The sequence below is a fragment of the Vipera ursinii genome (genome assembly GCF_947247035.1).
Source record: "Vipera ursinii genome assembly, chromosome: 3".
Lineage (NCBI taxonomy): Eukaryota > Metazoa > Chordata > Lepidosauria > Squamata > Viperidae > Vipera > Vipera ursinii.
Window position 1 is genome coordinate 117,931,739 of NC_139516.1, and position 27,699 is coordinate 117,959,437.

At 40.2% G+C, this 27,699-nt stretch overlaps 1 protein-coding gene across 9 annotated transcripts in view; it reads left to right on the top strand.

The window, feature by feature from the left end:
• The window catches only part of RRBP1 (ribosome binding protein 1), a 53,981-nt gene that overhangs the window by 12,190 nt on the left and 14,092 nt on the right, over window positions 1-27,699 (top strand). For 8 of the 9 annotated variants that reach the window (XR_014492042.1, XM_083358919.1, XM_083358918.1 and 5 more), the window contains 7 exons: window positions 1,619-1,771; window positions 6,118-6,236; window positions 8,957-9,110; window positions 13,580-13,718; window positions 19,507-19,694; window positions 19,863-19,900; window positions 22,239-22,329. Coding sequence is in view for 8 of the 9 variants with exons in the window: in XM_083358919.1 (XP_083215045.1) it covers window positions 1,619-1,771; window positions 6,118-6,236; window positions 8,957-9,110; window positions 13,580-13,718; window positions 19,507-19,694; window positions 19,863-19,900; window positions 22,239-22,329 (882 nt within the window). In the remaining variant the exon portion in view is untranslated. The remainder of the gene's footprint in view (window positions 1-1,618; window positions 1,772-6,117; window positions 6,237-8,956; window positions 9,111-13,579; window positions 13,719-19,506; window positions 19,695-19,862; window positions 19,901-22,238; window positions 22,330-27,699) is intronic. The other variant, XM_083358917.1, reaches the window with a different exon arrangement.

The following is a 27,699-nucleotide window of genomic DNA, read 5'->3' on the forward strand; positions in this document are numbered from 1 at the left end:
CTGTAGCAGGAATTGGGTATGTCCAGTCTAGTGAAAAGAAGAACTAGGGAAGACATGATAGCAGTGTTCCAATATTTGAGGGGCTGCCACAAAAAAGAGGGGGTCAATCTATTCTCCAAAGCACCGGAAGGCAAGACAAGAAGCAATGGATGGAAACTAACCAAGGAGAGAACAACCTAGATTTAAACAGAATTTTCCTGACAATGAGAACAATTAACCAGTGCAAGAGCTTGCCTTTAGAAGTTGTGGATACTCTATCAGTGGAGGCTTTTAAGAAGAGACTGGACATCCATTTGTCTGAAATGATGTAGGCTCTCCTGCTTGAGCAGGGGATTGGACTAGAAGACCTTCAAGGTTCCTTCCAACTATGATGATGATGGTGGTGGTGGTGGTGAATCTTGCAATCTCTGCTTCATACATATACAATAGCTATGGAGTGTTTGCATTTTATCCTAGGAAAACCAGGAAGCATAATTCAGAATAGGATGTTCATGAGTTATGTAATCAATAGCTTTTCAGATAGGCCAAAAATACACCCACCAAGTCTGGATTTCAGTTAACTGGCTATTATGTCAGTAATCAGTAATCATGGAACATTAAGAATTGGTTGTCAGAATACAAGAGAATTTGAGGGCTAATCCACATGGAGCCCCATTTCAATCTGTCCTGTGTGCCATCGTTCACTCCCTAGAGACTAAAATGGACAATGTGAAATTTGAGCGGGCCACGAACAAGAAGTATATATCGGAGGTGGTGACCCTTTCAGAGCTGTATGCAACGAAATTTCATTTTGATGTATGCCGATTGGTGTACATTCAAAGTGACAATAAAGTTATCATCATCATGTCTTTGTATATGCCTGAATGGAACAATTACAGTAGATTATTGCAATCTATAGTACATTGCTGTAGGGATGCGGTGGCTCAGTGGGTTAGGACACTGAGCTTGTCGATCGGAAGGTCGGCAGTTTGGCGGGTCGAATCCCGAGTGCCGCATAACAGAGTGAGCGCCTGTTACTCGTCCCAGCTTCTGCCAACCTAGCAGTTCGAAAGCACGTAAAAATGCAAGTAGAAAAATAGGGACCACTACGGTGGGAAGGTAACAGCGTTCCGTGCGCCTTTGGTGTCTAGTCATGCCGGCCACATGACCACGGAGACGTCCTCGGACAAGCGCTGGCTCTTTGGCTTTGAAACGGAGATGAGCACCGGCCCCTAGAGTCGGAAACGACTAGCATGCATGTGCGGGGGAACCTTTACCTTTACCTTTACCTTTATAGTACATTGCAACGCTAAAAAGACAAACATATTTACAATTACAGAGATAGGCATGGATCATGGGTTGTTTCGTTAGGTGTTTGTGATGTAGTCCTGAAAGGAGGAATGTGTACATATGTGTGTGTGTGTGAGAGAGAGGGAGAGAGATAATTGCTTTTGTTTTGAATATCTGGTTGATGATAATATAAAAAAGGCTTAACTATACATTGCTCTGAAAAGGGGTTTTGTTGAATTCTGATCATTATTTTGATTACAAATAGTTGATGGTCCTGTCTGATAAGCTTATACATTGTAGGTTGAAGATCCCCCCAAAACAGTCTTCTTATATATGTCATTTCTTCAAGGAATTTGCTTCTGAGAAGGCAAAGACCATCGCTGCTGAGAATAAGTGGAAAGAGCAGCTGCAGGCACAGAAACAAGAAACGTCCACTGTGCAAGCCCAAATGCAGGCCAGCCACCAGCAACATAAAATGCAGATACAGCAGTTGCAAGAAAAGGTTGGGACTTTACTTACGTTTATTTCATATATTTGTTTTGGATCTTATCAAAATACTGAATGAGAAGGCCAGATCATATATCACTTGATTTGAATCAGGCTTTTATTCTTTTTATTTATTTTTTACAGAAAATATTGATCAGTGCAAACCAAGGAAGGGTTCCATGAAGTTCATTTTTTTTTCTGGCACTTGGTTTCCCTCCATCGACTTCATTGCCTACCCTTTTCTTCCATAGTATTACAGCAACAAACATAGATAGAGAACATACATTTGGTACATTAATCATCATAGGCATCCACAAACAGCCATTAACTAATGCCTCCTTAAGTAACAGCAGCTGCCTGCAATTAGTGCAGGTTCGCATCCCACCAGGCTCAAGGTTGACTCAGCCTTCCATCCTTCCGAGGTAGGTAAAATGAGGACCCAGATTGTTGGGGGCAATTAAGCTGACTTTGTAATAATGCCGCTTGGGGTGTGTGTGAAAGCCCTAACAAGCAGGCATATACATAGAATGAAGGCTACTGCTAAGTTTGTAAGCCGCTCTGAGTCTTCAGAGAAGGGCGGGATATAAATGGAATTAAAATAAAAATAAAAAAAATGATACCATAGTGACAAAATGTGTCATTTCACAGTGGAAACTCCACCCTTTGTACTTGTATTGTAGCATCCTAGGCAAGTATGTAACGAGTGATGTTTGCATTGTAATGGTGTAATGATTTGTAATGACGTCAATATTGTACTTAGCTCCTTGCCTCTTATGAAATATTGTGGTAATTATGTTAAATCGTATGGCACTATGGCAAATGTAAAAACTTTCTGGGTGGCTCAGTGTTACTAAATCATTAGAAAAGAAGTGAGGAAAGTTCTAAACAATACATATCTTGTTTAAGCACGTAATGCTTTAAATGAACACTGGAACTGAACTGGGAAGCTGAGGGTTGTTAAGTATGACAACAATTTCATACTGTAGTACAAAGAACTGGCTACTCGCCATGTACTGCAGAAATGTGTCTCTGAACCCCTTGGTAATGTGAGCAGTGTAGTGAATAGCAAAACAAAAATCACATTTACCTGCTTGAAAAATGCGAAGACATAGAAATGGTGTGGAAAATCTAAAAATCTAATTATACAGGTGGTCCTAGACTTACAAACATTTGTTTAGTGGCTGGCCATCTTTCGACAGGATAACTCTGGGCATCTCTCTCTCTCTCTCTCTCTCTCTCTCTCTCTCTCTCTCTCTCTCTCTCTCTCTCTCTCTCTCTCTCTCCATCTATCCATCCATCCATCTTATTTTTTTCTTATTTTTCTTCTTCAGTGTGCTAGACTGGGCTTTTATATTCTCATTTTTCAAAGTTTCCCAAACTTTGATTGGATTCCCCTTGAGGATTTCCATCCGTGAAATCCTTCCTAAGTGAATTTGTTAAAATCAGCTCTCTTAAAATCCAAGACTCTACTTTGACTTTGCTCTGTCATGGTTCCAACAGACAGAGACAAATAAAGCACAACTCCGAGGCTTGAAAATTCTCAAAGAACGTGTTTATTAGTTACAAAATATCAGCACGATCAAAAGTGAAACCAAGTCTGAAATTCCCACTAAAAATTTCCCAGTTACAAAGTAGAATGTCCCACCCACAAAACTATGCCATCACTATGTCCCCCAATACAGCACCCAGTCCCTGATCGTGGGAGCGGTAGATATTGTGTAGTGGGTTCTGGAGAGCAGGAAGGATGCCGAGACGATGAGTACAGCATGGCAGATCTTTATTAGGTGGAAGTGACTGTACTGGGGAATAGGGGTTACCTGCCCTCCTTTTATACCTGGCCAGGTGAGCAGCCGGCCAATCGGTTTGAACCTCTATTTCCCGCTGAAACTGGGTTCCCGCCAAAACAGTTACAGTTCAACGCCCTCTGGTGGTGACTGCTATGTAAGTGTGTATGTGTTCTCTTCACCTGGATACATAACAGTCGATGATCTTGGTTTCCATGGGACAGAAGATTATTATGACTAGTGAAGCACCTGGGAAAGCCCCCCTCCCTCCATCCTATGTGGCAACCTAGAATGAAGAGAAAGATGGCTGCAGCCAGGCTCATTGTATAGTTGACACTTGAGCTTACATTATGTTGAATTCCAATACTGCAGAGTCACTCTTCCCCAAGATTCTTGTAACTTCAACCCCTTCCAACATTTTATCTCTGTTAGTGAGAATTAAGTCCAGTATGGATGACTCTCTAGTTCCCTTTTCTACCTTTTGGGGGACCAAATCTTCAAACTGGTTTGAAATTTTGATACCGTTCCTTTATTGATGCAGCCTATGATAGCATTGGCTTTTTTGGCAGCTGGCTCATACTTAAGTGGTTGTTCACTACATCTCCTAGATTCCTCTCACTGTTACAGCTGTTGAGCCAGGTACTGCCTATTCTGTACCTATGCATTTGTTTTTTTTTTCCTGCCTAAGTGCAAAACTTTACTTTTCCTACTGCTGAACTGTATCTTGTTGGATAGGACCCAATGTTCAAATCTGTCAAGATCCTTTTGAATTTTGACTGTGTAGTGTCACCTGCAAATTTGATAAGCTTCCCTTCAATCCCTTCATGTACTGGAGGTCCTTTATGAAGATTCTGAAGAGCACCAATTTGAAATCTTGATACTGTTCTCTGTTGATGCTGCGTAGGACTGCATTGGCTTTTTTGGCAGCTGGCTCATATTTAAGTGGCTGTCCACTTTAACTCCTAAATCCCTCTCATGTTTACTGCTGTTGAGCCAGATACCACCTATTCTATACATGTCCATTTGCTTTTCCTAAATGTAGAATCTTACTTTTTTGTTGAATAGGCTCAGTATTCAGGGTCATCTGTAAATTTGATGAGCACCCCTTCAATGCTCTCACCTACTGTAGAACATTTAAGACGTTGAAGAGCACTGGGCCCAAGACAGAACCTTGAGTACCCCACAGCATGCTTTCCTTTATGTAAATGTAATTCCACAGAGGACTAATGCTGAGTGCATTTGGTTAGCAAACTGGGAATCCATCTGGTGATGGTACTGCCTATCCAACATTATTCTATCTTACCAAGAAGTAAGCTGTGGCCTGAGTTATCAAATGCCTTTATACTATATCCATAGCATTTTCTTGATCCGCTAATTTAGTCACTTTGTCAAAGACGGCAATAAGGTTTGTCTGGCATCATCTGTTTTTAACAACCCATGTTGGCTTCCAGTAATCACCTTATTCACTATCTTTTCCAGGATTTTCCTGATATTGATGTCAAGCTGATTGGTCTATAGCAGGGGTAGGCAACCTCGGCTCTTTTATGACTTATGGACTTCAACTCCCAGAATTCCTGAGTCAGCTATGCTGACTCAGGAATTCTGGGAGTTGAAGTCCATGAGTCATAAAAGAGCCGAGGTTGCCTACCCCTGGTTTATAGTTTCCTGCATCCTCTTTTTCTCCTTTTTGAACATTAGAACTACATCAACGTTTTTCCAGTCCTCTGTTAGTTCCCCAGTGTTCCAGGGTAGTCCCCCATGTTCCAGTCTTGAAGATGAACAGAATTTGTAAAGTTCCCTTCCACCAAAACTGGACTGAGGCATTTATTTGACATATAAATAAAGTTAAAATGTAAACACAGAGACACTTTCTGGGAAAGAAAGGGAAAGGGAAAAATAACTTTTTCATTGTCCTATTCCCTCTCCATATTTTCATTCCTCCTCCTCAAAGTGTAAAATCTGAGCAGACCAAGTACTTTTCTCATGTTCACAAAGAACGTTTTTCTTTTCATAGCATAGCTTTAATAAATGATAGAACACAAAAATTAAATGCTGGACGTTGAACACACTATTGATTCTCTGTAAATGGGATGTTTCACATTAAACTGAATAAGTAAAGATTCAGATAAATTTTAATTAGATGGATTTTAAGTGGGATAGTAGAGAATATTGTGGAAGAGTGATAAGTGGTCTGATCTAAAGCAGTTCAATATGATCCTATTGGCGTGCCCTAATTAAACTTGTTTAAGGGATGTCTACCGAACTATTTGTGGTGTTTATTGAAACTAGCTATATGTTGTAGAGTTGGTAAAGGATTCATGCTTGCAATTTTGCAATTTTTTGTGCCCCAAATCCTAAATTTCACTACGTATGTCTTCACATGTCAGTTGATTCTGGTACTGCAAAGTAAAAAGAGTAAACAAGAGATCCCTGTTGCTGAAACCCATTGGGGCCTAAATTAGAGAACATCCCTGCTGCTGCTATCAACATAAACTATATGAATATTGTCCTCTGCCATTGTACTGAGATTAAATAGCAACTGGGAGCGATTCTCATGTTCTTTTTAATTGGTTTTCAGATTCAGACACTACAAGAACAGCTGCAGAATGGCACTAATGCCCAGCTAGCTCATCTGCAGCAAGAAAATTGCATTCTCAAAGATGCTTTAAACCAAGCAACAAGCCAGACTGAATGCAAGTAAGACGGGAAGTATTACTTTGGAATTATGAGCTGTCAGAGGAGATACTGTAGATAAATTTAACTTTATAATTGTCTTTTTAAATATGTATGAAAGCTTCAAAGCAATCTGAAAACCAGTTTAATTAACTAAAGGTAAAAGGTAAAGGTTCCCCCGCACATGCGTGCTAGTCGTTTCCAATTCTAGGAGCCGGTGCTCATCTCCGTTTCAAAGCCGAAGAGCCAGCGCTTGTCCGCGGACGTCTCCATGGTCATGTGGCCAGCATGACTAGATGCCAAAGGCTCACGGAACGCTGTTAGCTTCCCACCGTAGTGGTCCCTATTTTTCTACTTGCATTTTTATGTGCTTCCGAACTGCTAGGTGGGCGGAAGCTGGGACGAGTAACAGGCGCTCACTCTGTTATGCGGCACTCGGGATTTGACCCGCCAAACTGCCGACCATCGGATCAACAAGCTCAGCGTCCTAACCCACTGAGCCACTGTATCCCTTTGAGCCACCACGTCCCTTAATTAACTACTGTGCCATAAAAATGCATGTAAGAGAACAGGGAAAAATAGGAATAGAGTATAGGATTTTTAATACTGGCTTTCTGTTTAAGGCATATAGCTAATTAAATCTTTTTGACTCATGTAGGAGAACTATGTGACACATTTAGGTGACTTATGCAGTTCATAGATGCCGTTTGTTGTGAAGTAGATTGTGTTAACATTAAGCATTAATTTCTCTGATTGAATTCTGCCCTGAAAATATTCAGATAATATAATTTAAATATTTATTCCTGATTTAGAGATGCACGAATAATCTGAGATTAAAAATACATGTTTTAAGTAATATTACTAAATCTTCAGGCAGAACCTGACTGGTAATCATTCCATCTGAAGTTACAATGGTGCTGAATGATTGGTGGTTACAACCAGTCTGTGGAATTCCAGCTATCTCAATTTCCCAGAGGTCACGAGATTGCAGTCTGGGTGCTTGATAACCGTTTCATACTTACAGCTGGTTGCAGAGTGCTGTGATCATATGATCCTTTCTACTGGCTTCTTCAGAAAGTCAATGGGGAAGCTGTCAGTGAAGGTTTCAAGTTGCTGGGCTAAGTCTCCTGCACACTGTCCCCCAGGCACTTTGTGCTCATGATGTGCCAACCACTCAACACTCCCATACATCTTCCTCAACTCACAGTGCAACCCTGCACATCCTGACTCACACCGCACCCTCCCCCACCTATGCCACACTTTTCACACACTCCTTTGCGCATTTGTGCACCGACACCACACCATTCCTGTCAGCCTTCCAAGGCAGGAAACAAATGAGCTAATTCTACTTTAGTATAAGGCTACATTAACTGAATCTTGCAAGTCGGAAAGTACTAATCTCCCACCTTTACAGTCTGAGAATCTAGGAAGGGTTCTGGGTGTTTTTCTCTCTCCCATTATGCAGCTGCAGATTATTCCCTCTTGTCTGACCAATCCCTAGACACCATTTCTTTTCCCCATCTCTCCAGGTCTTTTTCACATACCATTGCATTCTGTGACCTTGTTGCATACTCCCCAATGTACACTGTATCCTCACATACCCTCCCTAACCTTGCTGTGCCTCTCACACACTTTCTTGCAACTTCCCTGACCCATGCGGCATCTCTCCCATAGACCCATGCACTCTCATGCATCCTTCCTGGTTCACATCACACATTTAAGCACCTGACCCATACTGTACCTCTTGCACAACCCTATCTTGTCCCAGGCCATGCAGGCAGACACCAAGGAGTTTTGAATACTCAATTGAGGCACTGCTTTGCTCCTCATGTCAGGCTAAGTAGGCACCAGCCAGTACAGCTCATCAGGAGGGGTGAGGCTGCCTCCTCGCAAGTAGCCTCACTGACCTTTATTGCACCTCTCTCCACCCTGTTCTATGCACCCTGGAATCTGCTGCAGTTGCACCTCTTCTCTGCCCTGCTTGGTCATCTCCGTTCCCTCGCTGCAGCTATGTCTCACCTCTTGACTCTTCAGCCAGGCAATCATCTGGTTCTTCATCCACAGGCCCTTCTGTTCCTGGCTTCCCCTTCTCTTGCTTATCCACTTCTGGCATTGAGTCTCCTGCATCCTCCTGATGGTCCTCTGCACCCACTCTGAAGTCCCTGGTGCTGGCTCTTCCTTGTCATCTGAGCCATCATCTGTGGAAGCCTTTACACCTCCTTGCACTGTTGCATACCGTCCCCAAACCTCTCATGCAGTCTCTCATGCCTTTGCATATCCTGCCCACATCGTGTCTCCCATGCACTCCCTTGTGTACCGTCCCCATCCCTCACACCTCTCACACGCCCCTATCATACACCTCCCTTGACCCTTGCAGCTTCTTCCCATGCATCCCCTCACTTACTTCCCCATCCAGCAGCAACCACTTATCTATTTGCTGGCCTGGAATTTACAACTTCTTGCCAACTCACCCACTGATTTTGGTGGTGGAATTCCTGTAGGAAGCTGCCTTGCCTAACAATCATGATATTTAGTTAATGATAGCAACTGGAATGCAAGGATCTCTGTTGCTAAGTGATGTGGTCATGCTTTATAACTACAATACTTAGCAATGGAAATTCCAATCCTAATTGCCATCATAAAATGAGGACTACCTGTATAGTCAAGTCACGGTGGCACATTTTAGAATTATATTCAAGACAACTTAATACAATCTATATTTCTTATTCTTTTTTTAAATTTAGACAAAATACTGAACTAGCTAAATTGCACCAGGATTATAATAAACTAAGCAAGGAGTTGACTGAAAAGATGGAGGTTTTACAAGAGGTAGAGGAACAGAAGAAGGCCCTGGAGATGAAGACTCTTGCCCATGAAGAACAAATCCACCTATTGCAGGTCAGTCAGTAATTTGCATTTCTCAATTATAATAAAGAGTTGTTTTTTATATAGGTACAATAAGAATTATTTTTGTAGTGAAGACTCACAAATTAAAACATTTTTGGATCTTTTCTTCATCACGTTATGATCTCAACGTTACCATTGTTGGTCTTGAATGGGTTTGCACTTCCCATTCAGCTTGGGTTCTTCTGCACTTACAGCTACTGCTCAGAAAGCAGGTGGCAGCTATGGACAGGACGGTTTTTGCACAGGCTCACCAGGTACTTCAATTGCATCCTTTCTTCAACTAGGAAACCCTTCAGATAGTTACTCATGATCTGGAACAAACAACTACCAGGAAAAATGAACCTAGAGATAGACCGATGGCAGTATGTCAGTCGGAGGACAAAAAAAATCAAGAAGACTGTCCCTGCTGTTTAGTCAAGTGTAGTCCAGTCCAATTCCACTGGAGTGAATAAGCAATCTTATTTCCTTCCCCTGAAAGAAGGCATGCAGACATTTGGGGGAGAAACTTCATCAAGTGTTCCACTGACAAAAAGAAAAGCAACTAAGACTTTCCCAAAGAAAAAAGGCACGTGTTGGTGATAGGAGATTAACAACTCAGAGGAACAGAGTCATCAGTTTGTGGATCAGACAATTTTTCTAGAGAAGTGTGTTGGCTCCCAGGTGCAAAGATTAAAGATGTAGCAGAGAGACTTACTGAAATAATCAAACCCACAGATTATTATCCCTTTCTCCTTTTTCATGTTGGGATGAATGATACAGCAAAGAGCCTGAAAACAATATCAAGGGACTATGAGCAACTGGGCAGGAAACCCAAAACATTAGGAACACAAGTGGTGTTTTCTTCTGTACATCCAACAGAAGGTCAATATCCAATGGAGGAATGGAGGTTTCTAGAAGTAAACCTCAAGGGATAGTGCTACTGAGAGAACTTCAGATTCCTAGACCATAGTTTACATTACCTACATGAAGAGCTTCTGGTAGGGAATGGGCTATACTTCACAAGGACCGGAAAGAATGTGTTTGGAAAACATAGGTCTCAATTCATCCAAAGGGTTTTACATTAAACTGGAAGGGGAAGAAGACAAATCTTTAGAACCAAACCCCAAGAATAAACCCCAGACAATGAGGAAGACACTGGCAAGAAGGAAAGGGAACTCATGCATAAAACAGGAGACATAGGAAGCAAACACCAGGTCAGTGATAAAGGGTTCAGATGCCTAGGGGGTCTTCAAATCTTTGCCTCAGCACCATCATGAAGTGATTAAAATTCCAGAATTCTGGGGCATTGGTGTTATGGAGAGTCATCATCCATTGGGTGGTGGCCCCCTCGGTGGGGATGTCTTGCCCATATAATTGCATGTAGGTGAGGACATGGGTGAGGAAAAACCCCAATTACTGTGAGTCTCCATCAAACTTGATGCCTAGAGGGGATGCCTTCCACTCCTGCCGAATGGCTCCCCCCACCAACTCTCTGGGCATTTGCACCTCCTCCAGGTGCCTTCATGGAGGGCTAGCTGGTGTGGTGATTATCCTCTCTGCGGATTCAGCAATCCCCACAGCTGTCTCTGGGGTGGGGGATTCTCTCCTTCCACATTTGGCTATCATAGTTCCAATAGATGAGACCAATTAAAGGAGAACTTGGAGGATTGAGTTTTCCTCTAAGAATATGTTTATTGGTTACAAAGTATTGGCATGGTCAAAAGTGAAACCAAGACTAAAGTTCCCTCCAAAAAGTAACAGTATTACAAAGTTAAACTTCCCACCCCATAGCCTATGCAATCAACTACGTTTCCCAATAATAGTTTGGCGGGCTTTCTAACATTATTTTTCCCTCTTAAATTCCATCCTATTCTATTCATCCCATTGCTTAGGCCTGCATAGATCTTAATTCTATTTTTTTTTCAGCTAAAGCATTAGCTAGCTTTCTTCCACCTACATATTTCTTAAGCATCTCTTCAACTTCTTTATCTAAGTTATTGATAAAAATATTGAGTTACGTGGAACTCTTATATTAACCCAGGTTGATTTAGTCATTTCAGTACTTTTACAACAGATTGGTGCTAATTAAAGATACATCAGTTATGATTTTCTTCAGAGAATAGTTCAAGCAAAACTTAAAAGTTATAGCAGAATTTTTGTAATTTTTTTGGCAGGATAGCTGAAATTAAAATATTTCCCAGAAAGATAAAGTACAGATATTAATAAACAGTTTATTCATGATTTCATTCAGTCAATTAGTAAGAGTAGTACCATCTAGATCAGAGGGGCCCACAGGTGGTTATGTGGACTACAATACTATCAAGTGCAGCTCAAACTAGATAAAATGCAATTGGATAACATTTTAAAAAATAAAAATACAGCAAAACATAGGTGATACTACATTTTAAAACTAAATAATAATGTCATGTTCATAAAAAAGCTTCATGCTGTTTCAGATTCATTCTTTCTTTCCTTGACTTGCCAACAAAGGGGGTGGGGGGAGAATGGAATGTGTGTTGTATCTGCAGCTGTGGTGATTGTATTGGAAACTGTAGGTTCTTTCTCATAATAACTGTCTGGAGCTTAATTGGGTGATGTGACCTGCTCTGTCGGAGGGGAAAGGGAGTTGCTATGCTTTGAATATACTGCTTTTGCCTCAATTTAATCAGAGCTGACTTGGAGTTCATTACTGCCGGAATGCATTTCCTAATAAAGTCTGGCATTAGAGATTGCAATGTCTTTCTTGGGATCATCAGCTGGAGTTCTGACAATGTCAGCTCTCATTAAATTTCAATTTCAACTAAGGGGTCCTGAGCCCCTACACCCTATCTGGTCGCCCCCAGAGGGGCTGTGAAGACTCAGGGGAAGATGCCTGGGTGGAAGAGGAGGAAAAATTTGGAATGGAAAGGACCGGTGGACTGGAGGCATTTCATAGTAGGCAGCAGTCGATCGAGCAGCCATGGAACAGATGGTGTGGCCTGGAAGTGCAGAGAGAGGAGCCGGCTAGGAGCCAGGAGTAGATCCCCCAGGCAAAGTCCAGCCAACTCCTGACAGCCATGCGGAGCCTATTGTCTTGATCCAACCCAAGGGCAGTGACTACGACAACTGGGGAGACAGACAGCCACCAGGGGATTGCCATTCCTCAATCTGGTGCTGTGGCCCAGGGCTCAATCCACAACCACCCAACTGCTTGGCATGGCCGGCTGGCCAGCCACTGCTAAACCGCTGAGGCCAGCTGCTGAACCTGGGTCTTTCCCTATGTGGGGGAGTGAGTCCCAGGACACTGGCCTGTGTTCAGAGCCCAGCAGCCCCCATAGCTAAAAACAACCTTTGACAGAGAAAGCTGGCCTTCTTCCTGAACCAGGTGTGATCATAATAGAGGGAACAAGCACAAAACAAGTATCAGAATGCAAATATATTGAAACAACACTCACTGAAGATGGAAACATGGACAAAGAAATTAACATATGATGCAGTAAGGCAAACCGAGTATTGGAACAGTTAGCCCTACTCTTACAACACAAGGCAATAACTGTAATGTATTGGCCATAACTGTTTTAAATCACTTGCTTCATGGCTGATCACTTGCTTAATGTCTGACCTACATTTCTGTGTTATGTAGTCGTTGCTGTTACTGAAAGCCAGACTTGCTGTCTCCAGGCTGATAATTAGGTTTGGGACAGGAAACTGTTACTTTAAATCTATTGGTCACCGCCTAGAGGCTAACTGTATAAATAGCTGCGCAGCAGCCATTAGGGCTTGCTTCTGTTCAGAGTTAATAAACTTGTTTGCTGTTTCAACACTTTGTCTCGCTTAATGCCTAAGAACCGGAGATATAACAGTAACGATCCGCACAAAGAAACACCTCATACAAAGCATATTCATCCCCAACTTATATTACCATTTCCAAACATGGACACTTGCAATAAAACATAAATGAAAGTTAGTCACCACAGAAATGAGATGTTTGAGGAAATGTCTTGGGATTCTGTACCATATAAGGCAAATACAAAAAAGAGGAAAAGGCCAAAGAAGAAGAGACAGACCGTAAAGAAGATGGAGAGACAACATTTAGAAAAACACTACAACAGCATCAAATAACAGTGGTTGAGGCTGCCAGAAGTGTGGGGAGGAGGAGAAGGAGGAGGTCACAACTAAATGCCATGGTGAATTTTGTCATCACATGAAAGATGTGTGGAATTCAAAGGCATTCATCTACATAAGAATCCTTATATATACCAATGCATCACTTTACTTTAATACTGAAAAATCCATTTATGCTTTATATATTCCAAGGTCTCATTAACAGAAGTGCTATCCATGTAGTCAGGTGTGAAACTATTTTAGTTCACAAATGATTTGGCAAGCATGGTAATAATGAGTTCAATATATCTTATCTACTAGATAGGCAGTTCGTAAAGAACAACTGTAGCTGTGTATGTATATGCCTGCTTTTAATTTCTGCTCTACTCTTCATGCAGATATCCCAGAAAGAAAGTGAAGGCCTCATACAGGAGAGCTTGGATGAGGTCAGGGAAGAACTCTGCAACTCACAGGCCAATTATCAACGCTTACAGAAAGATCTGGAAAAGGCAAAAGAGCAGCAGTTCGATTTTGCTGGTGAGAAATAGCATGGGGATAATAAAAGGATAGTCTTTCCGTTATGAAAAATAATTAATATTTAGTTCTACTTCTGCAGCTCAATTATCCTTTTCTTTCCACAGAAAATGATTAAAAATGTGTCTTTCAGTGGGCAAGTTATTCTGCTGCATAAAACGAAACACAAGTGTAGATTTCAGTGCTTTTGCTTTACTGCGCGTAACATTTTGGCTGAATTCTGTCATTTGAGTTTCAGGTAGACTTCTAAGAAGGGTGGGAATTCCACTTCTGTTGTGCTTGTATTTTGAGCAAATTTGGCAAATACACATCTTGGGGCAGCATTCCTAGAAGATCGTCATTGGTCAGAATGACATCATAGGTACTATCAGATGGGCAGGGACAGATATCCTTGCCTGCTTCTCCTATTGATATTAGACTGTAGCATTCGTGTGTGTTTGTGTGTGTGTGTATACACACACACACACACAAATTTAGCTGCCACTATTTATAATTTGATTTTAATTTTTATAAAGCATTCAAGAAAATATATTAAATCATGGGAAATGAAGAAAGAAAAGCAAACACAGAGATACTAGAATACTAAGAGTGCCTCCATTTATATGTTTATGGTTTCAATCCATTTCTGATTTTTATATTTGTGTTATATCTCCATACATATGCCTTTTTATAACTTAGAGTGTATATGCACAGTATGGTTATTGCTTATCAGTGATATTTATTTGAAGATACAACTCAATCAGAATAGAGCTGGAAGGGACCTTGGAGGTCTTCTAATCCAGCCCCCTGCTCAAGCAGGAGTCCCTATATCATTTCAGACACATGGCTGTCTAGTCTCTTCTTAAAAACCTCATGATGAAGCACCCACAATCTCTGAAGGCAAGCTGTTCCACTGGTTAATTGTTCTCACTGTTAGGAAGTTTGTCCTTAATTCCAGGTTGCTTCTCTTCTGGTGCTTTGGGAAATAAACTTACCTCCTCCTCGTGGCAGCCTCTCAAATACTGGAATACTGTTATCATGTCCCCAAGTCCTTCTTTTCTCTAGACTGGCCATTCCCAAATCCAGCAACCGTGCTTCATATGTTTTAGTCTCCAGGCCTTTAGTCATCTTACTTGCTCTTCTTTGCACTTTTTCCAAAGTCTCTACATCTTTTTTGTAATGTGGTGACCAAAACTGGATGCAGTATTCCAGATGTGGCCTTACTAAGGTACTAATACTTCATGTGATTTTGATTCTATGCCTCTGTTTATACAACCAAGGATTCTATTAGCTTTTTTGGCTGCTGCCGCACATTGCTGAGTCATGTTTAAATGATCATCCACTAGGACTCCAAGGTCCCTCTCATATTTACTGTTTTGGAGCCAGGTTTCACCTAATTTGTACTGTAACTTTGGTTTTTCCTGCCCAGGTGTAAAACCTTGCTTTTCTCCACATTAAATATCATTTTGTTGGATGGGGCCCATTGTTCAAATCTGTCAAGATCTTTTTGGATTCTGAGCTTGTCTTCTGGGGTGTTGGCTATTCCTCCCAGCTTAGTGTCATCTGCAATTTTGATGAGTTCCCCTTCTATTCCCTCATCTAAGTCAATTATGAAGATATTGAAGAGTAGTGGGCCTAGGATGGAACCTTGTGGTACCCCACTGCTTACTTCCCTCCATGTAGATGTAGTACCATTATGGATACTCATTGAGTACAGTTTGTCAGCCAGTTACAAATCCATCTGATGGTGATGCTGTCTATCTCACATTTTTCTAGCTTACCAAGAAGTAGGTTGTGGTCTACTTTGTCAAATGCCTTGCTGAAGTGTAAATATACTACACTACCACAGCATTTTGCTAGTCTACTAATTTAGTCACTTTGTCAAAGAATCAAATAAGGTTAGTTTGGCATGATCTATGCTGGCTACTAGTTATAACTTTATTTGTTTCTAGATGTTCACAGATGTCGATTATTTTTTCCAGTATCTTCCCAGGTATTGATGTTAGGCTGATTGGTCTGTAATTTCCTGGGTCTATTTCCCCCCCCCCCCCCCCGCTTTTTGAAGATGGGAACCACATCAGCTCTATTCCAATCCTCTGGTAGTTTCCCAGTGCTCCAAGATTTTTTAAAGATATGATACAAGGGTTCTGAAATAACATCTGCCAGCTCTTTCAGAACTCTGGGATGTAATCCATCAGGTCCCAGTGATTTATATTAATCAAGGACAGACTGGAATTCTTATTTCTTGCTTATTTTAATTTTTATTTCTAATCTGTTTTTTACAGTTATGTTTTTGGTAGGTTGGGTTATAGTTTGTTTTTGTGTGAAGACTAACACAACGAATGAGTTAAGCAGCTCTCCTTTCTCTCACTGCCTCTTACTTCCTTGCCATCTTCTCTCTTTAGTGAACCATTTCCTTGATTTTTTTCTTGTTATTTATATGTTGGAAGAAACTTTTTATTATTACCTTTGATTTTTGCTGCAAGTCTTTGTTCATTCTGAGCCCTTGCTTTCTTGACTTCATCTTTGCAGATTCAGGCTATCTGCTGATATTCTGCCTTAGTTATGTGTCCCTCTTTCCATTCTTTGCAATTGTCCATTTTGTCATTCAGTTTGTCAGAGAGATCTTTGTGCAGCCATGCTGGTTTCTTCTTGGATTTCTTGTTTTTCTTTTTTAGTGGTATTGTGTTGGACTGGGCTTTTATGATTGTATTTTTCAGTGTTTCCCATACTTCTTTAATTGTTTTCCCCTTTAGGATTTTTTTCCATGAAAGTTTGCTTAGAGTTTGTTAAAATCAGCTCTTTTAAACTTTAAGACAGTGGTTGGATTACCGTATATTCTATTGCTTGTGTTTGCATTATATTGAATTCTAGTATGATGCGGTCATTCCCACCCAAGGTTCCGGCAATTTCAACTCCCTCTATCACTTCTTCTCTGTTAGTAAACATTAGATCCAGTATAGCTTTTCCTCTAATTCCCTCCTGTATCTTTTGGATGACAAAGTTGTCAGCTAAGGTGGTTAGGAATCTGTTCGATCTCCCACTTGCTGCAGAGTTTGTCTCCCAGTTGATGTCAAGGTAGTTAAAGTCTCCCATAACTATTGTGGTATGTTTCCTACATACATTTGTTAATTGGTTAGCAAAGAGTTAGTCTGTTTCTTCTGCTTGGTATATGCCTATAGCAATGTCATTCTTTTTTCCTTTTATATTGACTCATATGGATTCTAGTAGGTTTTCAACTTTGGTTTTATGTATTTCTGTAGAGATGTAGTGATCTTTTACATATAATGCAACTCCACCTTTTCCTTTGTTGGGTCTGTTTCTTTTGAATAGTTTATATCCTTCCATCAATACATTCCAGTCATGAGTTTCATCCCACCGGGTTTCAGGAATGCTAATTATATCTTATCTGCCTTCATGTACTAATACTTCAAGTTCACCCCATTTGTTCCTTAAACTTTGAGCATTAGTATATATCAGGGGTGTCAAACTCAATTTTATTGAGGGCCATATCAGTATTATGGTTGCACTCAAAGGGCCGGGCGGGCATGTCCAGGTGGGTCTGGCCAGGTGGGCGTAGCCAGCTCAATGCTGCTCACTCAGCACAGCTGACTCGAGATAGCTGGTCAGGACAGAACAAGTTGCACTGGCTATCTCGATGTGGGGACCACTTGTTGCCCCACAAGCTCTTCACCTCCCCAAACTGCTGACAGCCAAGCATGTGTGCATGCGCACGCACACACATTGCATTCCACATTTGGGGACTTTTATCCACAGAGGAAGGAGAGGGCCTTCTTCCCAAGTCCAGGCATGATTGGCAGTTTGGTAACTCAGATGTGGACAGTCTCTTAAGTCTCCAAGCTTGGAATGTGTGTGTGTGTGTGTGTGTGTGTGTAGTGTAGTTTCTTTCGAGTCCAACTTCTGCCTTGACAAATTGACAGAGGAGAAGGCAGGGGAGCAGCACTTCCCAGTCCTGTATGAGGGAGGCTGGCCCTTCTTGAAAGGGAATCCCCATTTCCAATCATGCATGGTAAGGATGCTGGCTTGTTGGAGCAGCCTTCCCTCATGCAGCTCCCCCACCTCCTGCTCCTCTCCAGAGATCTTTCAAAGCAGAAGTTGAACTTGGAGGAAACTGCTTCCTGCAAACCTTCACCACATCAGCATCATGGTTGCCTTCAAAGGGCCAGCTGCATGTAAGACTATTGTATTATATTAGTTCAGAAATGTATTATGTCTAAGAAATGGGGCAAAAAGGATTAAAATTTCAAATATGAACAAATAAATTATTTATTTCAAATAAATCGGCAAAGACAAATTTAAAACAAAGAAAAAACACAAGCCTTTTAGTTCTCATGCCATTTTGTCCGAACTGGATGTTTGGCATCTTTTCTTGACTACAAGTTCATTCATTTTGGAGTTAGGTTTTGAGCTGTGGATATTCTCAGGATAGAGTGGAGATGTGCATCCTTGAGAAGACTTCTGTGTGCACTTTTGTTCACCCTCATCACAGAGAAAAGCTGCTCACACAGGTATGTACTCCCAAACATGCAGAACATTTGAGCAGCTTGTAGGCGGAGTTGGGGCATTGTTTCAGGGATGAACCTGGTGAACTGTGCGGGTCCTACAGAATCATACTTTCCCTTAAGCGTGCTGTTACACTGGAGTTCTATCAGCTCCATCTGGATGCTTACAGGTGCTTTCTTGGTTTTCTTCTTTATTTTCATATATGGAGTCATCATTTTTTTAGAAGCAGGTTGCTCCCTATTGTGTTTTATTTTGGTGTAGTCTTCTTGTTTAGGCTGGGATTTCTTGCTTTGCTCATTGAGTTTCAGAGTGGCTAGAGTTGCCTCTAAACCCTTTAATTTTTCTGCTAGTAATTCAAGTAGTTTACATTTGATACATACATAGTTTGAGTCTTCTGTGGGCATAAGCTGAAAAATGGCACACTTTGCAAGTCACTATAATGTCAGTCTCTATGACTGTTTTTTTTGTTTGCTAAAAAATTAAAAACTTCTAAAAATTTAAATATTCTCTGCATTGCGAAATGTCAGTTTACAATAGTCTGCAAGAACTTTTGTTCTCTGTCTTGAAAAATTCATCAGTAACTTCCCTGTTTTAAGTGTCTCTCTTTTTCTGTGTTTCCCCCCTCCTTAGATCATTAAGAATTTAAAAATTTCTAAAGAATTACAATAAGTGAATTGTTTTCCCCCAAATGTTTAGTTGAAATAAAAAATTGAAAAAAAATGAAAAAAGGATTTTAAAATAAAAAAATTAAAAATTACAAACAAATGAAATTGAAATGTATATTCCCTTTTCATAGACAGATTCCCAGCAGATGCTGATCAGCTATCACTTGAAGATGCTTTATATCAGGGGTGTCAAACTCAATTTCATTGAGGGCCGCATCAGCATTGCGGTTGCCATCAGGGGGCCGGGTGGGTATGGCCAGGGTGGGCGTGGCTAGAGTGCATATGGCCTACCGGGTGGGCGTGGCCAGCTCTACATCGTTCGCATCAAGGGTGCCTATGGGGGCCTGGGCAGGAGTGGGAGAGATCTGAGGGTCTCTGGCAGAAGGAGGGTCTCTGGGCCAGGGCCAAGGCAGTGGGGGCCATTCCCTCACTGTTTCCAGGATGGCTTCGCGGGCCGCATGAAACCACTTTGTGGGCCGGATCTGGCCCCCGGGCCTTGTGTTTGACATGTCTGCTTTATATGGACTGTCACTGAGCAGGAGATTGGATTTGATCACTTTAAAGCCCTATGAGAATACTGAAATACATGTTTTTACTAGCATTTACTATTCATTCTTTAACAGAACTTCAGTCTAAACTCTTGTGCTCTGAAACAGAGCTGAAGAAAAGGGTAGAAGAATGTAATAATCTCCACCTTAAATTATCAGATGCGACTTGCATAAACTTTCAGCTTGAAGAAAGGATTAAATCAGTCGAAGCCCTTTTAGAGTCAAGCCAAATGACAGATGCGGAGAAAACCAAAGATATGCAGGTCAGAATTTTCAAATAGTCTTTCTAGTCTCTCATTTTAATAACTGCGTCTCATAGAGTGGGACTTTTTATGACCATTCTGGCATTATGACAATATCATCTATTATATCACTTGGTATACTTTGGAACATAAAGTAATTTTATTTCTTTTTTATTTTTTCCTGTTTAGGAAACAAACAGAGCAGAAATAAGGTGCCTTCTCTTAAGGTAAGGCCGTTGACTTAGCATATTTTATTTTTATTTTTTATTTTAATCCCATTTATATCCCGCCCTTCTCCGAAGACTCAGGGTGGCTTACAATTTAAGCACAAACCAATGTGCTTAGCAATATTGAATTTTGGTATTGATAAACAACTAAAGTTTGGCAAGGACGGCACTTGTCTCAAATCTTTGCATGATTGCATAGCTAAGGTGAGATAACTATAGGGTCAAGAAAAGCCTACGGTTAAGGTCAACAAAAACAAAATCCATATTGTAGTATGGTTGTACTAAAATTTTATTACTTATTAGTAGCAATATGGTAGTGTCTTTATATCAGTGTGTGAAGAATGGGGAAGTGAGAAATAAAGTGGATGAATTTCAACTCCTAATGTAAGAAGGCAAATAAAGTTTAATAAATATTGATGAATCATGTGATGTGAAGCATTGAACAATATAATTTATACATTAATGTAATTACAGTATACATAACGAGCAGATAAAATGGAAGGAATGGAAGAGCAACGCTACAGTATATAAAAGCAAATGCACCTCTGTAAACAAAATCAATACATTTGTACATGAAGATTCATTTGCGTCATACCCAAAGGAAGTAAAAACAATTGAAAGAATTTGTTACAGACTGAAAAGTCAGCAGAAGACTTGGATGATGGCTTCTTAAATCAGATTAGTAAGGATTCATAGAAGAAAAGAATAGTTGCAGTAAATTCGAGTTAGGATATTATCTGTTGGAATTCAAGTTCTGCCAAGAGCAGACAAACAATTTCTGACTTGATTTAATGATAATTTTATCTTTCGGAAAGTTGATGATAAGTCAAAAAGAGCAGCTAATATTAGGGTTTGCTGCAGTGGACTTTAATGAAGTGACAGTAATGATATTCTGGGATAAAAGTGATTACATTACCTTGAAGGCACTGTAGAACCTCAAGATCACAAGAAATGAAGTCTTAAATAACTAAGAAAATAATAGATGGAGTCTCATGATTTGAAAAAAAATAGTGATACGCATTATCGCGATTTAAATTACAAAAAATGGGAGATATTTTAGAAGCCAGAGCTTACTAATAAACTCCAATAAATAAAAGACATGAACTGGAAGGAAGGATGAATAACCAAGGTCAAATTTTCTTAAACAGCCAAGTTTGAGCTTTAATATTCTGACATTTTCTTTGAGAAAAGGTAAATATTAGTAGACTGTAAGTAGACATGTATGGGTTTTTTTCTTCAAAAAAATGAGGAAGAATAATAATCTACTAGCTTCATCAGTAGCTAAGGAAGCAAATATAAAATCAAACAGTTTATTAACTCTTTGGGAGAAGATATAAGTGAACTGATGCATATTTCTCAAAACAAATAACATTAAAGTACCGTAATTGTATATCTTGCTTTGATAGTTGCTAGCTTCTGGTTGTAAGATATCCTGATCTTAGAACTCTTAACAATGCCATGCAGTATTGAGTAAGTTAACCATGAAACCCATGTCGATGGTTTAGTATCCAGTCCCCTAATAATTTTCATAGCTCTTCCCCATAATCTTTTCAGAGTTTCAGCATCTTTTTTGTATTGTGGAGACCAGAACTGGATGCAGTGTGGAACACTAGTGCAGTATAAAGCAGTACTATCACTTCACATGATATTGATATTACCCTAACCCTAACCCCTCAAATACTGAAAGATTGCTATCACCCCAGTCCTCTTCATTAGACTAGACATACTTACAGGTAGTTCCTGTAACCGTTCATCATACAGTTTAGCCTCCAATCCCCTAATTACTTTTGTTGCTCTTATGTGCACTGTTTCTGGGCTCTCAGCAACTTTTTTGTACCATGGTGACCAGAACTGAACACAATATTCCAAGTGTGGTCTTACAAGCATTACTACCACTTTACGTGATCTTGATACAATCTCCTTGTTGATGCAGCCTAGGACCACATTGCCTTTTTCAGCAGCTGAGGCACACTATTAGCTCCTACATAAATGATTATTCACTATGACTCCTCGATCCCTCTCACATATTCTGCTGTGGATAGGGCAAAGTGGTCAAGTTTATCTATTTCTGTCAATGGAAATAATGTCAAAGAAACAGTGTCAGGTAACATTTATTATGTTGAGTTGTCCCATGTGGAATTGTCCTAAAACAAGTTGTCTTGCGGCAAGTTGACTGCGGCAAGATGGCCGTGTGAAATAGGCCAAGGCAAGAGGACCACAGTAAGTTGGCCACGGCGAGTTGTCCTATCCCAATGCAAAGACCTAAGAATTCTGAATAATCTAACTCATACCAAAATATAATTCTGTGAAAATAGTGGGTGAAAATCTTTTGTTTCAGGTTACAGGAATCATCCACTCAGGCCTCCACATTGGAGGATGAAGCTTCAAAGTTAAAGCATACGGTTGAACAACTGAAAATGGAAAACAATGTGAGTAAAACATACATGAATTAAACAAATTGACCTGGTTTTAAAAACTGTTATGATTGTAAATTTTTATTTTATTTTATATTTTATAATAATTTTTTAAATTAAAATCTTAAGATTAAATTTATTTTAAAAATGTTTTCTTCCAACCCTCGATATTAGGAATAGTAGGAATTACTATTTAAATAAAAAAAATGTTCATGAATAATAGTCTGGAAGCCTTTGCAGCTCCAAGATATTGCCTTCTGGATGGTTCAGTCACACATGTCACTAGTAACATATGAGATTCTTTTAAGCTCATAATGCGTTTCACCTTCCACTATTATTGGGGCCAGGGCATCTCTTACTACTGATCTTAGCCTAGATGCTTGGGCCGGTTTTAGTAATCTACAGTGGAATACAGGTTGCACTTGACCTAATATTCTAGGTGGTTTTAGCTCTATTGTAACTTGCTTAATGACTTTGGCAGTTGGAAACAGCCCTATGTATTTGGGACCTAGCTTCCTGCAGAGCAGTTTCAGCTTCAGATATTTTGTAAATAGATACATCTTATTTCCTAGGCAGAGTCCCTTGGAGAGTTCTCTTCTTATCTGCCTGTTTTTTCTGACTATCTGTAGCTTTAATGACAGCTTTTTTTGCATTTCCCCATGCTTTTTGGAGGGAATCTATCAATTCACTTAGGGTTACTGATGAGGGGAATTCTCTTGGGTATTCCAGCACGGGCATGAATTCCATTCCTGTAGATACTTTAAAGGGGGTGAGCTCTGTGCTACTGTGCACTGTATTGTTGTATGCCACTTCAGTGAACGGCAGGAGTTCCGCCCAATTAGATTGCTGATAGTTGACATAGCAATACAGGTACTCTTCTACCATGGTGTTACCTCGTTCTGCGGCCCAATTTATACTTGGATGAAAAGCCAAGCTGAGCCCTTGAGAGGACCCTATAAGCCTTATAAATTCATGCCAAAATTTTGCCCCTCAGTCTGAGATGATCCGTTTTGGCACTCCATGAAATCGGTAGAAGTGTTGTAGGAATGTATTGGCCAGATTCTGGGCTGATGGGCGGCTTGAGCAGGCTATGAAGTGGGCTTGCTTGGAGAACAGATCCACTACAGTCCAGATTACTGCATTCTCTCTGGAATGTTTAACTATGAAGTCCATAGCTATCTCTTCCCAAGGTTGGGTAGTTCAGCTACTTGCTGTAACAATCCCAGATTCTTCCCTGGTCTTTGCTTTATGGAGGCACACACAGCACAACTTTTTATATAGCTATGTCCTTTTTCATTCCATGCCACCAAAATTGCCATTTAGTTAGATGTAAAGTCTTTAAAAGGGACGCGGTGGCTCAATGGGTTAGGATGCTGAGCTTGTCAATCAGAAGATCGGCAGTTTGGCGGGTCGAATCCCGACTGCCGCGTAGCAGAGTAAGTGCCTGTTACTCGTCCCAGCTTCTGCCAACCTAGCAGTTCGAAAGCACGTAAAAAATGCAAGTAGAAAAATAGGGACCACTACGGTGGGAAGGTAACAGTGTTCCATGCGCCTTTGGCATCTAGTCATGCTGGCCACATGACCACGGAGATGTCCTCGGACAAGAGATGAGCACCGGCCCCTAGAGTTGGAAACAACTAGCACGCATGTGCGGGGGAACCTTTACCTTTACCTTAAAGTCTTTAAAAACCCGAAATGGCCAGCTTGTTTAGCATCATGGCTACACTGTAGGACTTGTATCCGTCAGCTGTCGGGAACATATAACTTAGTCCTTTTCCCGGCCATCCCTTCCCGTGTAGTCAATTCCTCTCTGTGGGCACCAAACCATGCGTCAGTTTGTAGTTCTTTTTTCATCTGTTGTGTTAAGGTGTCACTGAGATCTGGGGATTTTCTTTTTGCTTGTTGCCCGGTGGTCACCTGTGCTGCCAGTTGTTTTGTAGGGATAATTGGGTTCACTACTTCCTCTTGGTTACTTTTGTACTGGGACATATGGAACAGGGCATCAGCTAGGAAGTGTTTTCCCCCCCAGAATGTACTTCAATTCAAAATCAAACCGATTGAAGTATTGGGTCCACCATACTTGTTGGGAACAATTGCTTGCTTTGGCACACACTTCCCTGGTCTTTATAAACTCTGATTTCAGATTGTTTTCTGCCCTGTGGACTCTGAACCTTTTTGTGGACTCCAGACCTGGCCTTATGGACTTGGAACATTGTCTATGGATTACTGACCTTGCCTTGTGCACTTTGAATCTTGTTTACTACTGACATCCTCCTTGCTTTGTGAATTAGCTCTAGTTAATATTGGATTTAGTTTGTGAGACTGTATTGCACTGACTGGGGGGGGCTGCCTTCGGGAAAGTTTGGGGTGAAGCTTTACTGATCATTGTAGGGCCATTTGTCATGGGATAGCAGAGCAATGAAGGACTTTATTGAAGCTTACTTCTGCTTACTCAACCTGGGTGATAACAGTTTGTTCCCAACCCCTACTCCACTCTCTCCCATCTTTTGGTTGTAGCCAGACAAGATGGAGCAGCTATTTGTTGACAATGCTTAATTAGCTCAACAAGTGGTGTGCCTCTCCTCACATCTTGCCCAATTGCAGGCTGAATACCCTATGATGATGCCGGATAGGTTTGATGGCACTTTGATTCACCTTCTTTGGGCAATGCCAGCTGTACATGAGTCCATGCCTGGAAGACTTTGCCATGCATTGGGACAAAGTGACCTTCCTGATTAATCTCTTATGGATGGAGTCTGCAGCTCATTGGGCAACCCCTATTTTAATCCAGCCCAGCTCATTACTGGACAACTGTATGAGGTTTTGCACTCAGTTGTGCACTATGTTTGAAGATCTGTAAATGTACAGACTGCGAATAGATGTTTGCGGGAGATATGACAGTGGCATCAGCCCTTCACAGATTACATCCACAACTTCCAAGTGCTTGGCCAAGACGTTCAGAGGAACTAGGCCACTTTGATGGTGGAATGGGACCTTTAGGCTCCTACCCTTGGCCATGCCTCCTTCTTGAGCCTCCCACCTCCATCCATTTGCCTCTAGCATTCCTCCTCAGCTGGCCTGTCCCCGCCCATTCTCCCTGGCCAATCAGCCCCGCACCCTCCGCCTCACGCCCTTTGGCCCAGCCCATTCGCTGAAGCTCCCTTTGTCATGGGCTTTTGGCTGCACAGGACATTTAGCCGCCAGGCAATCAGGTGGGTGGCAGTGAGAAGCCATGGTGTTGCAGGCGAACAGCAGCGTGTGGTGGGCAACTGCAGGGGCTGTGCTCTTTCCAGTATTTGAGAGGCTGCCACAAAGTACCAGAGGGCAGGACAAGAAACAATGGTTGAAAACTGATCAAAGAGAGAAGCAACCTGGAATTAAGACGAAACTTCCTGACAGTGAAGACAATTAACCAGTGAATAGTTTATCCCCAGAAATCATGGGCGGTCCATCACTGGAGATTTTTTAAAAAGAAGCTAGCCCAGGGGTCTTCAAATTTGGCCGTTTTATGACTTGTGGACTTCAACTAGACAGTCACTTGTCTGAGATTGTATAGGTTCTCTGTTTGAGCAGGGGGCTGGACTAGAAGACCTCTAAGGTCCCTTCCAGCTCTGTTGTGTTTTGTTCTGTTCTGTTCTATTCTCAAGCTGAGAAAGACCAGTGTCACCAAAAAGGACTTTTTTTAGAAAAATATATTTTATTGGGGTTTTTTACATATCACCATTAATATTTGGTAAACAGTGTTTGTATTTATGAATAATAACATTTGTTTGTATTTATTTGTATTTATGAATAATAACATTTAATTTTTATAGTTCCATATTCCACATAGTAATTTTCCTTGATTTTCTCTTCTTCCAATAATATTATCTTTTATCAACCTTAAATTAGAACATTTCTTGGTAATTTTTTTGAAAAATAACAATTATATATCTACGAATATCCTCCACTTCATTATTAAGCTGATTTTCTAATTAATCATCTAGATCACCTTGTCATAGATCCTGTTTTTAGAGTTCTCATTTAAATGTATTTTCCCCACAATATTCAAAACAAAGCATTTTTACTTGTTAAAATTTTCTTTGTGTTAATTACACTAATATATTAAAAACCTTTTCCTCATATGAACCATCCCAACGCTTACACTTTTCATATCTTGAAATAGAAAGAACAAAAGTAATATACTATCTAAAAAAGCATATCCCTCTTAAACTAAAATACCTTAATAATGTTTCAATTTTTAAAACATATTCAAATCTTTAAAATCCATTATATTTAAATATTTAATACATTTTCCTCATATAAATCTTTCCACACATTTTTATATTTCTCATATCATAGGCAAAAAAATACTGTATTGCTTAAGGAGACTGACCCTCCTAAGCTAAGATTCATTTGTATTCAAGATTTTATTTCTTTAACTGTATTTCAACAAGTTTTTAATCTTTAAAATATTCCATCAAACGAATCCCATCTTCTAATTTCTTAATTCTGGCTTTAGCCCTCTTTTTTTTTTGTCAAAGATCTTTCCTAGTCAGTATGTTCCATTGAATCCCAAGATCTTCCCATGGCTTTATAGATGATATCAGTACAAAAGCTAAGTCAATTAAAGTATTTTTGTGAAGATATCCCTCAGAGATTTTTTTCTTTCTTTCTCTCTTAGTTTCTCCCATTACCTTGTTTTCTCTCAAATTCTTGAATTCGTGATGTGTAGGTTGTCTTTTCCATGTCCAGTATTTCCTGGAAGTTTTTGTCCATCTGAATCCTTCCATTATTAAATTCCATCTCAAAGTTATATTCAGTTGTCTGCTTTACATGATCTCTCTCTCATTTTGTTGTCTGCTCCTTTATTTGTTGTGATGTTAAATTGAGAATGCATTCATTTAAATTTTCAAATTCATTTTTAATTTCCTCATGGTTAGAAATTAATGTCATTTGTATTTGTTGTAACATAACATACATTTCCTCCTGAAAAGTATTTATTTTTTCTTGATATTTTCTTTCTGTAGACCTCTGATACTCCATAATGACCAAAAATCCTTTCTCTGCCAATTGCTTTAAAGTTACAGTTTTAAAAATATTTATAGTCCAGGAAGATCATTTTTTCCCCTAATTTTTATAGAAATAGTCCACAATCTTTTCTTTTCTTTTATTACAGCTGTTCTTTGTTTGGTTAAAGCTTTCAAGGTCACAATAACAAGGTTTTTTTTTCTGGGTTGTATATTTAGTGCAGAATTTTCATCTACCACTAAATGTCAGCACCAGTCCATCTTTCAATTTTCAAAACAAATAAGCCATTTATCTCCAATAATCTTTTGCCAGGAAACTCTTAATAAATTCCACTGATTTCATCTTTTCCAAGTTTAAATCTTATATTAATTTTAT